A 16,593-nucleotide genomic window follows, 5' to 3' on the forward strand; every position below is an offset into this window, starting at 1 on the left:
AATGGGAGGCCAGAGTCCCAGCCTCCAGCCACCCCACGATCTTCCTATGAAGCCTGCAGGGTGGGCAGCACTTGCTGCTTCTCCTAAGAAAGCACCACTGAGGGCAAAAGCTGTTTCTGCTTTGGGCTGGGGATGGGGCGGTGTGGAACTTGTCGTACACTTCACTCCAGATGTTTCAGAGGAATGCTGCTAAGACCCAGCTGGCACTAACCTTGAAGACCCTCCTAGGGGCTGAGTTTGGAGAATCCAAAGAACCTCTGGAGTAGGAAAAGGCAGGGAAGGGCGGCAGTGTTAGGGGCCCCGACATTAAGGAGAATACCTTGGCCATACCAGAGACTTGAGCAGAAAACAAGCCGACAGAATGTCAGATGGTAGAAAACCTTTTTATGTACAAAAAAACACAATAAAAGCCACTAGCCATCTAGCAGAAAGGACTGCCTTCAGCCTTCACTTACTCCGGCAGCCAGCCCTCGGCAGGAAGAGGAGGTGGGCTCCCAGGGTGGGGATGGAAGACCTCCCTCGCCTGCCTTCTCTCTCGGGCCCCCACGTGTGCAGCAGGTGCAGAACAGGACGAACCACAGCACTCTGCCCCCAAGACCCAGAGACAGGCCGGAGAGCAGGCGGAGCTGAGGACAGAAGTGACTCTGGCCTTACCCCCAAACGGGTCTCAACCCCGAAACACCTGTCCTCTTGTGAGGGGCACGTGCAGGGGCTGACATATCAAGAGGCAACCACCTGTGGGCATTTGGCAGCTGAAGAGCAGGTGGGGGGTCAGGATTCTCAGCTCCTCTGGTTCTCAGCAGGTGAGTGGGGTCTCTAACCAGAAAGATGAAGAGGTGGCAGGGCCTGGGCCGTGGTGGGTATCACTTATCACAGAGGCCAGGGCTGCAGCGAGCTAGGAGACCGAGGTTTCTGAGGGACTCACAAGGTCCTGGGGGAGGCTTTCTCGGGCCTCCTGCATACGGCGCCGGGCTCGCCGGAAGGCCTCTGTGAGGGAAGTAGACACGGAGTCAGGACCACGGTGTGGGGACGATGGGGCCCACATGGATGTCGGGAGGGGTGGGGTGGCTGGACTTGGGTGGAGGGAGAAGCCTACCCAGCACATTTTGAATGGAACTCTGCTGGCTGAATCCCTCCAGACGGTCCAACACACTCCGCATCCTCTTTCGGAGGGAACTTGACTCCATGAAGGCCCTGTGGGGGAGCCAGCCACCTGACCACGGCTGCTCTGCAGCCCTGGGGACCAGGAGGTCTGAGGCAGAGGGCCGGGGCCGCTCACCGGGACTGCTGCAGACAGTGCAGGCGGAAGGTGACGCTGCCTGTGGTCTCGGTGCGGAGTCCGAAGCGGCTCAGACGCTCCCCCTGTGGATCCGGTTAGTGTCAGGCTTCGGGTGGTTTCCAGACCCCAGGCACCATGCTGGCCTCACTCCCATTCTTATTCCCATTCTTGGGGAGAACAGGTCTGTTGGGGAAAATTCATCCCAACACCCAAATGCCATCACCTCCCGACTGTCAATCAGGGAACAGTCTAGCCTCATTTGAGAATTAGCAGTCTTCTAAGAAGCCGGCTGACCCTCTGCTTCCTGAGGTTTCAGGGATGGGCTGGGGGAAGGGGCCAGTTACTCTGATGGGGACCAGGGGAAACCTCTAAGCGTCCTACTTCTCAGAGCTCTCCTAGGAGCGCATTGCTGTCTGTATGTGCTTCAAGGTATGGCTGAGATTTCCCACTGGAGCCACAGAAAGGAAGAGACTAAGCACTGATGAAGCAATGAACGATTAAGGGGACTTAACCCAGACTGCACCTTTCCCAGAAGACAGGGACATAACTTCCCATGATGAAATCTACCCAGAGACAAAAGTCACCTTGAAGGTTCCTGGTATCCACACGTAGGAGAGGTCCTCCAGCTCCAGAGAGCCACCAATGAAAAACCTCCGCAGTTCAGCCACCGGGCTGAGCTCCAGGGGCCTCCAGGTGGAGACCGTCAGGGTGTGAGAGCCTGGGCAGAAGAGGATGCAGCCAGGGCTGGGAAGGGCCTGCGGTCCCTCGCAGGCTCCCCAGCAGTGACACGGGCCTTGCCACCACTAAAACACCTGGTCTGGGGACGGCCTGACCTCTGGTGAAGGTCACCACGGAGGTTTAGGGGACCCACGTGGGAATCAATCAGACAGAAGCTCAGATCTTAGCTCTGCCAGTTACTACCTGGGCGCTGGCCCAAGTTTCTCAGCCTCTCTGAACCCCATTCTCCTCGTCTAGTAAAACGGAAATAATACCAACACCTATGCCTCAAAGAGTGGTGGGGAGAATTAAACAAGAAGCACTCAGCACACTGCCTGGCACACAAGGGAAGACAGTGGCCATTATTTCTAGAGGAACGGTGACCCACTCAGTACACGTCTGTTCAGAGCCCATCTTGACACAGGCTGCTCCCCTAAGCTGCTGCTGCTGCTAAGTCGCATCAGTCGTGTCCAACTCTGTGCGACCCCATAGATGCCTGCCCACCAGGCTCCCCCGTCCCTGGGATTCTCCAGGCAAGAACACTGGAGTGGGTTGCCATTTCCTTCTCCAATGCGTGAAAGTGAAAAATGAAAGTGAAGTCGCTCCCCCAAGGCTGCAGGTCAAATCAGAGGAGCCGGAATCAGAGTCCAGAGCTGCTCAGCTGTCTCTAATGGAGACAGAAAATGCCCTCAAAAGGAACACAGAATCTTGCAAGTTAAGTGCTTCTAGTTCCCAGCCATCCCCGCTTCTCCCAGGAAGTGGTCGAGTCCTCTGAAGCATCAGCCTTGCATCTAGGAGTGGGGGCAAGAGGGCTGCGTGCAGGGCAGGGACGAGAAGTCACCTGGGGTGGCGGGCAGCACCACAGCCCCGTAGCCTTCCACGCGGTACCGCTGCCAGAAGTCCAGTGAGAGGACCTCACAGTAGAGCACGGGCCACTCTGGGAGCGCATCTGTGGAGGGGAGAAGCGGCCAGGTCCTGGGAGGCCCCCACAGGAGAGGGCGCATCTGAGGAGCCCCAAGGCCGAGGACCGGCCAGGCCACTCACCGACAGATTCATCCTCGTGGAGGAAGGAGGCCTCGAATGTGAAAGGGTAGGAGAAGTAGGCCACGTTATCCTAAAAAGGAGGGCTGTTGTTTTAAACTCAGTGCCACGGAGTGGCAAGGCCTCACCTGGCACTCATTTTTCCTGTGGCCAGTGACAAGGTCATAGTCCCAATGGAAAAGGAAAAACTATCACTCCACACAGGAAATAAGAGGCTAAGAGGGGAAGGGACACCCAGACGCAAGCTGTTGCCATTCTCAAAAAGGCAGAGAATCCAGGGACAAGGCGGCCCTGTAGGGCCCACAGCAAAGCACCAGACCCAGCTCTGGAGTCCTCCCCACACTGCTAGCCCGATCATCTTTGGATGTCATGCTGCGAGCAGCCCTGTTCCCTCCAGGCGCCCCTCTTGTTGCCATACCATCCCCCGGGACTTGGTGGCACAGGTCTGTGTTATTCCTGAGAGCTGCTGGAACGCTGGGCTTGACCAGTCTAAAAGCCAAAGACCACACAAAGTCAACCAGGGAGGAAGGCGAGCAGTTGAGAGAAACACAAAGCTCCTTTCTGCATTCAGTCATTCAGGCACATGACCAATCACTCATGCCATGTTCACTGGGCCCACTGTGTGCTATGACTGGCCCCTAGGGACACTGCAGTGACCGGATAGAAAAGCTTCCTGTCTCTCAGGGAGCTAACCTTCTAGCTGGCAGTGGGAGGGGGCACAGAAAGCCAACCAACGACAGACCATCAGGGAGTGATAAAAGCTAAATATAAAACAGCATGAAGAGACTGAGAGGCCTGGAGGCCCATTTAGGGATGCTGAGGGACCACTCGGAGGTGAAACTTAGGCTGAGACCTAAACTGAAGCAGAACCAGTCATGCAAAGATAGGATTCAAAAGGTTTCGGACAGAGGAAATGGTCCTGAAAAGGCCCTAGAGTGGGAATGAACTTGGCCTGTTGAGGAACAGGAAGCATGACTGGAATGTTATAAAGGAAAGACAGGCCGGGGCCAGCTCATTCAGAGAATGGGGTCTGGACTTTGCTCAAAGTGGGAAGGGAAGCTGTTGGGGCTTTAAGTTGAAGAGAGACAGCTGGTTTACATTTTATAGGCTCGGTTAGGCTGTGGTATGTATGGCAAATGAAATGTAAGGCGGCTTCCCTGGTGGCTCAATGATAAAGAATCCACCTGCCAATGCAAGAGACACAGGTTCAGTCCCTGGTCCGGGAAGACTCCCACAAGCCGAGGAAAAACTAAGCCTGTGCACCAGAACTACTGAGCCTGTGCTCCAGAGCCCGGGAGCTGCGGCTACTGAAGCCTCAGTGCCCGAGAGCCCGTGCTCTGCAACGAGAGAGGCCACTGCCGTGAGAAGCCCAACCACCACAACCAGAGAGGAGCCCCTGCAGCAATGAAGACCCAGCACAGCTAAAAATACATAAATAAAAATTATTTTAAAAAAGAAAAGAAAAGAAACATAAGAGCGAGACAGGAAGCAAGAGGATAAATTAGACATTTAATGCTTTGGCCTAAGTAAGAGATGATGGTGGTTTGGTCCAGGGTCCTCAAGAGAACAGGACATTCAGGACATCTTCGGGAAACAAGCCTGACAGGAATTGCTGATGGCATGAGTGGTGGTAGGGACTAGAGAAAGTGGGGAATCGAGGATGTCCCTTATATTCCTGGTATTAGACACCAAGGAGATGATATTGTGGTTCTGCTAAGATGGAGAAGACCGTGATGGCAGGTTTGCGGCAAGAGGAGGATCAGGGATGCTTTCGGTCACGTTAAGCAGAAACAACAAACAGGTAAGTGGGCATGAGTCTGGAATTCAGGGGGAGGCTAAGAGTAGAGAGAGAAGTCTGGGCGTCTGAGACACACACACAGCACTGAAGCCACAGGAAGGATGGGGCCACCTAGAAAGACTGTGGAGAGACAGTAACAGAAGGCCAGGCCCGGCTTTGGATACTCTAATAGTTCTAGGTCAACAGCAGACGAGGAAACAGCCAAGGAGGCTGCTGAGCCACCAACGAGAGAGCTGAGTGGAGCACGGAGCCTGAAGGCAAGAGGAGAGGGGCAGTGAGGAAAGTGAGCTGTGGCAACTGGGAGACCAAGGAGGGCGAAGGCAGACACGTCCCCACAGGATTCCACATCTTGGAAGTAACCTATGACCTCGATAAGAATGGTAACAATTTCAGTGGAGGAGTGGGGAAGGAAACCTGACCCAATGCTTCTGGAAAACTGTCAGAAGGGGTAAAGAGCGAGACTTGTGAATACTACTTACTAGAAGTTGGCAACTCCACAAAGAAGTGGACGTAGAGGTTGTCATACTCATAGCCTTGGGCTGAAACTAAGAAAACAGGAAACGGATTCAGTGTATTGCCCTATCACCCCTAACGCCTGACCCAGTCCTGCAGGGCCTACCCACTTGTGGAAGCAAGGCTCCCGAGGGCCAGGGACTCTCTGTGTTTCCAGGAAAGACTCATGCCTGAGTCTCCCGAGCACTGCGGACAACCCAAGGCCACCACTGCAGTGGGGAGGACTATTCCACACTGCTCTCTCTGGCACTTGCCAAGCCTCAGGGGACCTCCATCTGGTGAGACACTTACCCACCTCTCCATTCACGAAGAGCCGGAGGGCACCTGGTGCGGTCTGGGGTAGAGAGAAGTGGGGACCGGTCAGGAGGTCTGAGGGAAGCGACCCCTCTCCTCGAGCCTGTCCATAAACCCCACAGGACCTGTCACAAGATGTCCGATTCTGGCGAGCGACTACCCACGCTTCCTCCCCACCTGCCATTTCTCCACAGATCTGTTTTCTTCATTTCTCAAATGCGTTAACATAGGGGCAAGTTCAATTCAGTTCAGTCGCTCAGTCGTGTCCGACTCTTTGCGACCCTGTGAATTGCAGCACGCCAGGCCTCCCTGTCCATCACCAACTCCCGGAGTTCACTCAGACTCGCGTCCATAAGTCAGTGATGCCATCCAGCCATCTCATCCTCTGTCATCCCCTTCTCCTCCTGCCCCCAATCCCTCCCACCATCAGTCTTTTCCAATGAGTCAACTCTTCGCATGAGGTGGCCAAAGTACTGGAGTTTCAGCTTTAGCATCATTCCTTCCAAAGAAATCCCAGGGCTGATCTCCTTCAGAATGGACTGGTTGGATCTCCTTGCAGTCCAAGGGACTCTCAAGAGTCTTCTCCAACACCACAGTTCAAAAGCATCAATTCTTCAGCGCTCTGCTTTCTTCACAGTCCAACTTTCACATCCATACATGATTACTGGAAAAACCACAGCCTTGACTAGACAGACCTTTGCTGGCAAAGTAATGTTTCTGCTTTTGAATATGCTATCTAGGTTGGTCACAACTTTCCTTCCAAGGAGTAAGCATCTTTTAATTTCATGGCTGCAGTCACCATCTGCAGTGATTTTGGAGCCCCAAAAAATAAAGTCTGACACTGTTTCCCCATCTATTTCCCATGAGGTGATGGAACCGGATGCCATGATCTTCGTTTTCTGAATGTTGAGCTTTAAGCCAACTTTTTCACTCTCCTCTTTCACTTTCCTCAAGAGGCTTTTTAGTTCGTCTTCACTTTCTGCCATAAGGGTGGTGTTATCTGCATATCTGAGGTTATTGATATTTCTCCCAGCAATCTTGATTCCAGCTTGTGTTTCTTCCAGCCCAGCATTTCTCATGATGTACTCTGCATAGAAGTTAAATAAGCAGGGTGACAGTATACAGCCTTGACATACTCCTTTTCCTATTTGGAACCAGTCTGTTGCTCCATGTCCAGTTCTAACTGTTGCTTCCTGACCTGCATACAGATTTCTCAAGAGGCAGGTCAGGTGGTCTGGTATTCCCATCTCTTTCAGAATTTTCCACAGTTTATTGTGAGCCACGCAATCAAAGGCTTTGGCATAGTCAATAAGCCAGAAATAGATGTTTTTCTGGAACTCTCTTGCTTTTTCCATGATCCAGCGGATGTTGGCAATTTGATCTCTGGTTCCTCTGCCTTTTCTAAAACCAGCTTGAACATCAGGAAGTTCACGGTTCATGTATTGCTGAAGCCTGGCTTGGAGAATTTTGAGCATTACTTTACTAGCATGTGAGATGAGTGCAACTGTGCGGTAGTTTGAGCATTCTTTGGCATTGCCTTTCTTTGGGACTGGAATGAAAATGGACCTTTTCCAGTCCTGTGGCCACTGCTGAGTTTTCCAAATTAGCTGGCATATTGAGTGCAGCACTTTCACAGCATCATCTTTCAGGATTTGAAATAGCTCAACTGGAATTCCATCACCTCCACTAGCTTTCTTCGTAGTGATGCTTCCTAAGGCCCACTTGACTTCACATTCCAGGATGTCTGGCTCTATGTCAGTGATCATATCATCATGATTATCTGGGTCATGAAGATCTTTTTTGTACAGTTCTTCTGTGTATTCTTGCCACCTCTTCTTAATATCTTCTGCTTCTGTTAGGTCCATACCATTTCTGTCCTTTATCGAGCCCATCTTTGCATGAAATGTTCCCTTGGTATCTCTAATTTTCTTGAAGAGATCTCTGGTCTTTCCCATTCTGTTGTTTTCCTCTATTTCTTTGCATTGATCATTGAGGAAGGCTTTCTTATCCCTTCTTGCTATTCTTTGGCACTCTGCATTCAGATGCTATCTTTCCTTTTCTCTTTTGCTTTTCGCTTCTCTTCTTTTCACAGCTATTTGTAAGGCCTCCCCAGACAGCCATTTTGGTTTTTTGCATTTCTTTTCCATGGGGATGGTCTTGATCCCTGTCTCCTGTACAATGTCATGAATCTCATTCCATAGTTCATCAGGCACTCTATCTATCAGATCTAGGCCCTTAAATCTATTTCTCATTTCCACTGTATAATCATAAGGGATTTGATTTAGGTCATACCTGAATGGTCTAGTGGTTTTCCCTACTTTCTTCAATTTAAGTCTGAATTTAGTAATAAGGAGTTCATGATCTGAGCCACAGTCAGCTCCCGGTCTTGTTTTTGTTGACTGTATAGAGCTTCTCCATCTTTGGCTGCAAAGAACATAATCAATCTGATTTCAGTGTTGACCATCTGGTGATGTCCATGTATAGAGTCTTCTCTTGTGTTGTTGGAAGAGGGTGTTTGTTACGACCAGTGCATTTTCTTGGCAAAACTCTATTAGTCTTTGTGCTGCTTCATTCCATATTCCAAGGCCAAATTTGCCTGTTACCCCAGGTGTTTCTTGACTTCCTACTTTTGCATTCCAGTCCCCTATAATGAAAAGGACATCTTTTTTGGGTGTTAGTTCTAAAAGGTCCTGGTGCACGGGGACGACCCAGAGGGATGGTATGGGAAGGGAGGAGGGTTCAGGATGGGGAACACATGTATACCTGTGGCAGATTCATGTTGATATATGGCAAAACCAATACAATATTGTAAAGTTAAATAATAAAATTAAATTAAAAAAAAATAAAAGTTAGAAAAGAAAAAATAAATAAATAAAAGGTCTTGGAGGTCTTCAAAGAACCGTTCAACTTCAGCTTCTTCAGCGTTACTGGTTGGCGCATAGACTTGGATTACTGTGATATTGAATGGTTTGCCTTGGAAACGAACAGAGATCATTCTGTCGTTTTTGAGATTGCATCCAAGTACTGCATTACGGACTCTTTTGTTGACCATGATGGCTACTCAATTTCTTCTGAGGGATTCCTGTTCGCAGTAGTAGATATAAGGGTCATCTGAGTTAAATTCACCCATTCCAGTCCATTTTAGTTTGCCGATTCCTAGAATGTCAACATTCACTCTTGCCATCTCGTTTGACCACTTCCAATTTGCCTTGATTCACGGACCTGACATTCCAGGTTCCTATGCAATATTGCTCTTTACATAGGGGCAGCACCTAATTTAAATGGTGGAAGGGGCAATGGAGTGTGGGGACCTTATGAGAATGGTCAAGAGAAGCAGGCACAGCTGCCACTGCCCTACAGCAAGAGGCCGGAGACCCTGCTCCCTCTGGGGGCTGAGGCCAAGAAGCTAGGCAGTTTCCTTTTAAATTATTTGCGTCTCTATCTTAGCTAACTTTTTAACATTGAACATCTGTTGCTAATACAATATGAAAATAGTGAAAGCTAATTTTTACAAACAGAGAGGGAGACCACAGGCTAACTCTATTTTTGTTTCCAGATCTAGAAATGGAACTCCTGGATTAACAGAAGACAAAGAACAGGACCACGGGATTATGGACTTAAACTGTTTTGTCTTAAAAGCCAAACTATCTGACGAACAGAAATGAGATGCCTCCCTCCTTTATGGGGCATGTAGGGAAAATATCTACATTAAGAGTAAGGAAGACATTTTTCATTTTTATACTTATTTACAAAAAAAATTAATAGATAGCATCACTGACTCAGTGGACATGAATTTGAGCAAACTCCAGGAGACAGGAAGCCTGGCATGTCACAGTCCATGGGGTCACAAAGAGTTGGACACAACTGAGCAACTCCATAGTAACAATAAAATTAATTATAAAGTAATATATGAATGCATCACCACTGATAAAAATTCAAAACTATCTAAGTTTAGAGAATAAAAAGGAAACATTCCTGAAATATCCCTCTCACCCCTCAATAGCCACCTGCTGTCTCCCAATTCCACCCCCTTCCCAGAGAAAGCCCCCAGAAGGCGTGTGCCCTTTGAGACCTCTTCCTAGGCATCGACAGTTCTATATCAACATGCAATACTTCGAAAACACAGCAAGGACTATACTCTGTATGTTATTTTCTACTTTCTTTTTACACTGAAGAGTGTGTCTTGAGGACCTTGAAGAGAGGACGGTCACTCAGCTAGAGTCAGAGCGCTCTTATGGTGGTGCGGGAAGCTGGGCTACTCACCATCTCAAAGTCAGTGCCCACGAGGCTGTTGAGATACTCCTTGTGCCGGCCATAGAGCTGAGGAAACAAATCACACCGAGACTCAAGATGCAGTCCCAGGCAGACCAGGGTTCAGGTCTGAATGGGAGGGAGAAACGCAGCAGGAATGGGAAACACCACAGAGAGCCAGGTGCCTGAGTGCTCCTGCCGCCGACATTGGACAGTGGAACACAGAGGCTCTGGAGTCCACTGGCCTGAGGCCAAGCCAGCTCCCACGCTGCTGCGACCTGGGGCAGACTCAGCTTCTTGATCTCCATTGCCTCACTTACAAAATGGTCATAAAATAAGCATTCCCTCGAAGGGCTGCGGTACAGTCTAAATGAAATTAGGCATGTGAAGGCCCTAGCACAGAGCACAGGCCATGCTCAGATAGATCATCATTAGCATAATGATCTTATAACAGGCTCAACGCCTCGTGTCTGATAGGTTAGAAGGGCTTCCCAAGTCAGGAGAGGCCATCAAGAGCAAGACCCGGCCGCTGCTGACCCACCATCAGGCGCGGCCTCAGCTCCCAGCTCTCCGGTTCTCGGATGAATCAGCACTCACGTCCTTGAACACGCGCTGCTCCCGCTCCTCCTCCTCAGGCTGGGCGAGGGAAGACACGTTGTCGATTGTATACTTCCACAGCTCCTGCTTCTCCCCCTCTGTCTCGATTCTGTAAGGTCAAAGCCACAACGGGACTAACTGGAAAAACAGGAGACGAGGCACTCCAGACCCAACCCAGGGACAAACAAACTGTCGGCTGGGAATTTAAACGTTAGGAGAGATGAAGGGCTTTCTGAGAACTTCCTCAACTCGAGACAAGAAGTGAAGCCCAGCAAAGGAATGCTAGTCTCCACCACCTCTTTCTTCCTCTTCTCACCTGTAGGGTCCTTTGGAGCCAGTGAAGTCAGGTTTTACTGTGATTACTCCGTTGCTGTCCACCTTCAGAGTACAGAGGACATGTTCATGCTTCTTATAGCCAAGCCTAGAAACCAGAGGTAACACCAGAGTTCAAGATTGCTGGTCCCATTTCCGGGAAAGAGGATGAGGTATTCAGTTCACATCAGGGGAGAAGACAGAGGCTGGGGTGAGAACAGTCAAGAGTAAAACATTTCCTTCCAAAGAAAAAGAAGGAAACAAAATCCCTCCCTCCAAAATACCTGGGATGACCGTAACAGGAGGGTGATGGTTAGCGACAGGAGAAGAGAATGAAGGTCTGAGTTGGGCAGTGAGAAGCTTCACTCACTTTCCATAGGGCCCCAGGTCTGCCATGATGTACATGGTCTGAAGAGGGGTGTTGATGACATGGTTGTTCCTGATGAATTCTTCTGAGGGCTCCCAGGTGACGATTCGTGACTTAAGAATGCCACCTTCCCTGGGAGACACCACAGGAAGGGTCACTTCCCTGGCACCCCCTGAAGACCCTGAAGGAAGAATGCAAGGGAGCACACCCAGGAGGAGTACAGGGGAGCACTCCACTGCAGAGTGGGACACTCGCGTCAGTGAGCACACCAAGAACACTGGCACAGAAGGAACACCGGGACCTCCCCAGCCCCGTACACACTTGCACTCACGTTCCTCGCCTGTCCTGCCGTCGCCGCCTGACATTTGCCATTCGCTCGACCAAGAAGGACGGCATCTCGCTGGCTGCAGTGGTCATTTTCTGACAGTGCTGGGAAAACAGAGCAGCTTGGTATAAGCCAGCAGCTCAGGGCCACATGGGATCAAGCACCTGGAGGGAAATCTTCCTTCTGAAACCTCACAGGACCTTGAGAGCGCAGCCACCTCACAACAGCACACGCTGATGGAGGGTGCAGAGGCACAAACAGCTCAGAGAAGAGCCGACCATGCCCTGATTTGCCCTAAGGTTGTAGCAGCACATTACTCTTGAGAAATGAGTCTGCAGTCTGTAAGCCTGTACCAACAGAGTTGGGGCGGTCTACCCAGGAGATGCTGACATCACTAGGTGGTTGGAAGATGCCAAATGTAACACAAGTATTCCGTGAAAAACGCTCCGTAATTTTCCTTTCTTTACCAAAACAGACAACCTAAATTTTACATGCTACCAACCCACAACTTTCAAAAACATTCACTTAACACCTGGCTTAGAAATCTATAGACTCACAGACAAAAATCAGAAAATATAGGCTCTCCCCTCCTTCAAGGAGTTTATAATCTCACTGAGAAGATAGAACATATCATACAGTGACTGAAGAAAATCTAAAACGAGGCCACGAGGGTACGCTGTCATCGGCAAACTGAGGACACAAGCCATTCCCTATACAGTACTGAATTCCTCTTCAAATCTGTATGTTCGGTTTTGGCTGAATCCCATGATGAATTTAATCTAGATGGTTCTAGACTCCATCCACCTGTCTGATCTCATAATGCACGGGGAAAATCAAACCTAGTGGCTGCTCCCCGCAGTGTGCAGTCTGCAAGCCTAGCATTAGAGACACTGCCGGCTCCCCCAGGCCCTCCAGCAGGTGGGGCAGGGAGCAGCAGCAACACCACCCAGAGACCTGCCCACCTACCTACTCCAGCCTGGCTGCCAGAAACACACGGAAATTCCTAGACAGGCTCACTTAACAGGCTTCTGAGTTAAAGCACGAGGCCAGAAAGCCAGGGGAAACAAGGTGAAGGGAGCTACAGAGCTTGGGTAAGTCTACCTGAGTCTGTCTACTTGGGAAAGAATGATACCTCCTCCAAATTGGTGTATCTATCAGAGTCAGTGTAGGTAAAAATCCGTTGGTTCTTCCTGCCACCTGAATCTTCCAGCTTTAGAATCTCTTGACGGTATTGATGATCCAAAGGGCTCTGACAGGCTGCTTCATTTTGGTACAGATCTACTTCAAACTGAGGTCACAAAGAAACAGAGTTCCAGTGAGAGTATTTTAATTTTGTCGCTACAACTGTTTGGTCAAATATCATTTGTCATGATGTTTTACCTAAACTGATGGAGGACAGAAAAGCCAACAAAGGTTAGAGCTACAAGGAACCAGAGCGACAGTCTAACTCAATTCTGCTGTTATAGAACTGGCACACCAAGACCATGTGCTGCTTTGGTATGTGGCCCAGAGGTGAAAAGCGTGTTACTCAAAATCATAAAACTGGCTAGTGGCAGGTTTTATGTGTGCTGTGCGTACACTGAGCCCATACACACAGCAGTGGGAAGTATACACTGCTGTAAGCTTTCTGGAAGTCAGTTTGGCGATATGTATCAGGAACCTTTCCCTGCAACCAGGCAGGTGGACGTGGGCCAGGTGCAGGGACACGGAGCAGACAAGGGACACTAGCCCACCTGGCTGAAGAGCTTCTCTTGCCACCCAATCACAACCTCCTCTTCTTCTTCCTCTGGGCGGTGTCCACCTCCAAAGAAAACAGAGCGAGTCAAATGTTTGAGCCCAACTAGCCCTACTTCTTGCTCTCTGGTTGGTTATAACCAAAGTCTGTGCTCTTATATTTGCCACAAAACCAGTTGGAGTTCACTGATTATGAAGTACTCACTCTAGAGAGGCAGTAGATATGTGCAGAAGCCAAGGTTAAGACCCAAGAAGTTTTAATCACCCCCACTAACTTTAATAAAAGAAATCACGTCCTCCAGGAATTATTTAATCTAATTCAGAGTCAAGAGCTGAAATTTAGATATAGGCTGAACAGCTCTTTCTCAATCCCGATTGTCTACATTTGCTATGAACCATGGCATTTTTATCTTCACTATTTCTGAAGCCATAAATCTAGAATCACAAACACTGTAACCTTAAGAGACCAAGTATTAAGAGAGAAAAGGAAAGACATATAACAGATTGTTTTTAAAAAAGAACCAAATCTAGTATGTACACTCCTAGATGAGTATGCCTTTCCAAAGATAAACGCTTCAAAACCCACCAGCTCACACTTTTGCCCAGGAATATTTCTGAACAGAAACAAAAGCAAAGAGACTAGTGACCTAACACAAACACACTGTCTTCTCTTTCTTACTTTTCTGGCTTCTCAGAGAAAGAAAAAGGCTAGAACACAGATAATACTAATACGCACATTTTCTGGGACTTCCCTGGTAGTCCCGTGGTTGCATTGCAGGGGGCATGGGTTCCATCCCTACAGGGAAAACTAAGATCCCGAATGCCACACAGCAAGGTTAAAAAAAAAAAAAGTGCATTTTCCAAGCAGACCCAAATGTTTAACTTGTTTTTAAAAAGTGTTTATATTGTAAGTTTCAAGTTTGGAGTCATATTTTCTCTTAGAAAAAAAAAAAATGTCAGAAATGGCATTTGGGTTTAGAGGTAAATTTATAATATAGCCAAAGCACAGTATTTGCTATTTCACTACATTTGACCACAGTTCAGATCAGCTTCTTGATGACAGGAATCAGTTCTTGAATTCAATTTTCACACAACATAATGTAGTAGTTAAAACTGCCTGGGATCAAATTCTGACTTCAACAGTTAGCAGCCCAGTGACCTTGGACAAGAAACCCAAGCTCTCTATACCTTTTCTCAGACTATAGACCTGGGTCTACTCTGTCTTAAGAAGTAACCTCAGCCCTAGGCCCTTCCCCAGATCCCCAAGGGGCCCATCACCAAAATACACCCACTGGCCGTTGGGTGAGGCCTAAAAGTGGCCAAGTCTATGAGATCCTTCCCCAGTTGGGCAGCAGGCTGGCAATGGAGGTAGTTGCTTGATGTGATTCTTTGCAGGTGGACTCTGCCAGGAAAAGAGAAGCCCAAAATACTGTTACAAGATACACAAGAAGGAGACGAACACAGAGCAAGGATGGGGAAACGAACCACTGAAGAGGTTATGGCTACCAAGAGATGTGGCAGGGTGCAGGCAACAGAGAGGAGGGGAGGGGGGCATGGGGCCCCAGGGAGGAGAGGATGCGAGAGTGTACTGGAGGGAGACATAGGGCTCTGAGGAATTTGGGGGGCGTAGGGTCCTGAAAGGGTGAGTCTAGCAAGTTGCGAGTGAAGAGGGTTCCAGGTAGTGAGGGAGACGCGAGGAGACCGGGATGACAGTGGTCAGTACTGCAAACGGAAGTGAGGGCCCCAGCAAAGGAGAAGTGTAATTCAGGTTCCAATTATCTGAGAGCATAAAAGCACGGGGCTCTGGGGTGATGCGACTACCGGAGGCGGAGGTTGCGCACGGGGTCCCGAGAGCGGTAAACGGCCTCTCCGGTATCACTGCTCCAGATGGCCTCCGCCATGACAGCTGCGCCGCGCACGACTGCGCCGGAAAGCGCGCCGCCCCGGTTCCCCTGGCAACTGAGACGCCGTCAGGAGTCTGGAACCCGGTTCCCTAGGCGGCACGGGAGAAGCCCTGCCCATCGCGGGCCCCGCCCGGGCTGAGTCCCTGCCCACGCCGGCTGGGGTAGTCCTGCGGAGTTGCCGCTGGTCTTTAGTGCGAACAAAGCTCGCTCACACCCAAGGCCGGGCTGGGTGCGCTTGACAAATGAGGAAACTAAAGCCGCGCTATCGGCCCCCATTATGTAGATTCGGACAGAAACGGTCGTAAGCTCCAAATCCGAGTGTCCTGAGTTCCCAGCTACTACTTTTCCCACCACACCACACAGTCTTACACTGAATCATGGGACACTTTGGCCTCAGAATTGGTTGACGGGGACTCACAGAATGCACCCATTCTTCCCAGAGGAGTGACCGGAGGTGAAGACAGTTACCCAGACATGAAAGTGTCAGAAGATTAATTACTCTTTGGGTTGGCATTCACTGAACCAGAGAAAAAAGAAACAAGGAAGCTAGCAGTAAGGAAGGAAAAGATGTCATTATTGCACTGGTTTTTCCCCTGCATGTGTTATTTCCCGATTTTTAAGCCACCTTAGATACCGCACAATAAAGTGCCATTCTGAAGACGTGCTTCATTGGGCTGCCAAAGGCGGGACACACCTGTAACCTGTAACCTCGAGTCCGGCTCTCTGGCACCTTGGGGATGGCAGCAGTTATCAGCCTTTGTCATTTGCTGCTGCTTGTCCCCTGAACCCAGTTTGATTGTATGGCATTGGGAGCCATCAGCAACAAAGCTGCTCTTGTATAACACTAAAGACTCACTATAACAATAGCCTTATTTATGTAAGATCTAATACAGCCTGGGCTCCTTGTTTATGTTGTCCCTAATCCTCCTAGAACTCCCTTAAGTAGGTATTTGTTATTCTCATAGTCAGTGAAGTTATTGAAGGCCAGAACGTGAAGGTAGAACTGGAGTTAAGTGGCAGAGGAGCTGAGACTCCAGCCCAGGCCTGTCTTTAAAGCCTGAACACCTTACCACTCTGCTTCACAACCTCTTACCTACCAATTTATTCTGTAAGAGCACACAATTCCCAACCTGGGAAATAGTAATAATTATTTCAACAGGTGAAACTGTGAAGGCAGACTATCATTCTTAAGAAAAAAGATCACTCTAATTTTTTCTTTTAAAATTGTGAATAGGCAACACTTTGCCATATGAACCACAAATGATGAAGTTGGAGCCTGAAACAACTTTGGTTTTACACCAAATCTAACTTAGAGCAAAGTCAACCTGACATAAGTATAAGCAAAGTACTGTATCACATGATATGCAAATATAAGTGATTTGTCTAAGTAACCATAATTAAATTATATTTATACAGGTAAACTAGATTTTTATTCCTTTTATTTACTGATATAAATCAGGA

At 49.0% G+C, this 16,593-nt stretch overlaps 1 protein-coding gene across 5 annotated transcripts; it reads right to left on the reverse strand.

Moving 5' to 3' along the window:
• Positions 1–364: 364 nt before the first annotated feature.
• On the reverse strand, positions 365–15,199 carry MKS1 (MKS transition zone complex subunit 1). 5 transcript variants are annotated; one of them, XM_019982420.2, is made up of 18 exons: positions 15,050–15,199; positions 14,521–14,630; positions 13,228–13,295; positions 12,627–12,782; positions 11,501–11,598; positions 11,173–11,301; positions 10,807–10,911; positions 10,491–10,599; positions 9,906–9,962; positions 5,640–5,682; positions 5,315–5,380; positions 3,456–3,526; positions 3,041–3,110; positions 2,838–2,945; positions 1,864–1,997; positions 1,280–1,362; positions 1,097–1,194; positions 365–987 (listed from the first exon to the last, which is right to left on the reverse strand). In XM_019982420.2, the coding sequence occupies exons 1-18, from the start codon at positions 15,127–15,129 to the stop codon at positions 896–898; spliced, it is 1,677 nt and encodes a 558-aa protein (XP_019837979.2). In that variant the 5' UTR covers positions 15,130–15,199; the 3' UTR covers positions 365–895. The 5 variants fall into 5 exon arrangements, with proteins under 5 accessions (XP_019837979.2, XP_070628621.1, XP_070628620.1 ...); XM_070772520.1 differs by lacking the exon at positions 1,280–1,362; XM_070772519.1 differs by lacking the exon at positions 14,521–14,630 and having other exon boundaries at positions 15,050–15,131.
• Between the last annotated feature and the right edge of the window lie 1,394 nt (positions 15,200–16,593).

This window comes from Bos indicus, chromosome 19 (genome assembly GCF_029378745.1).
Source record: "Bos indicus isolate NIAB-ARS_2022 breed Sahiwal x Tharparkar chromosome 19, NIAB-ARS_B.indTharparkar_mat_pri_1.0, whole genome shotgun sequence".
NCBI lineage: Eukaryota > Metazoa > Chordata > Mammalia > Artiodactyla > Bovidae > Bos > Bos indicus.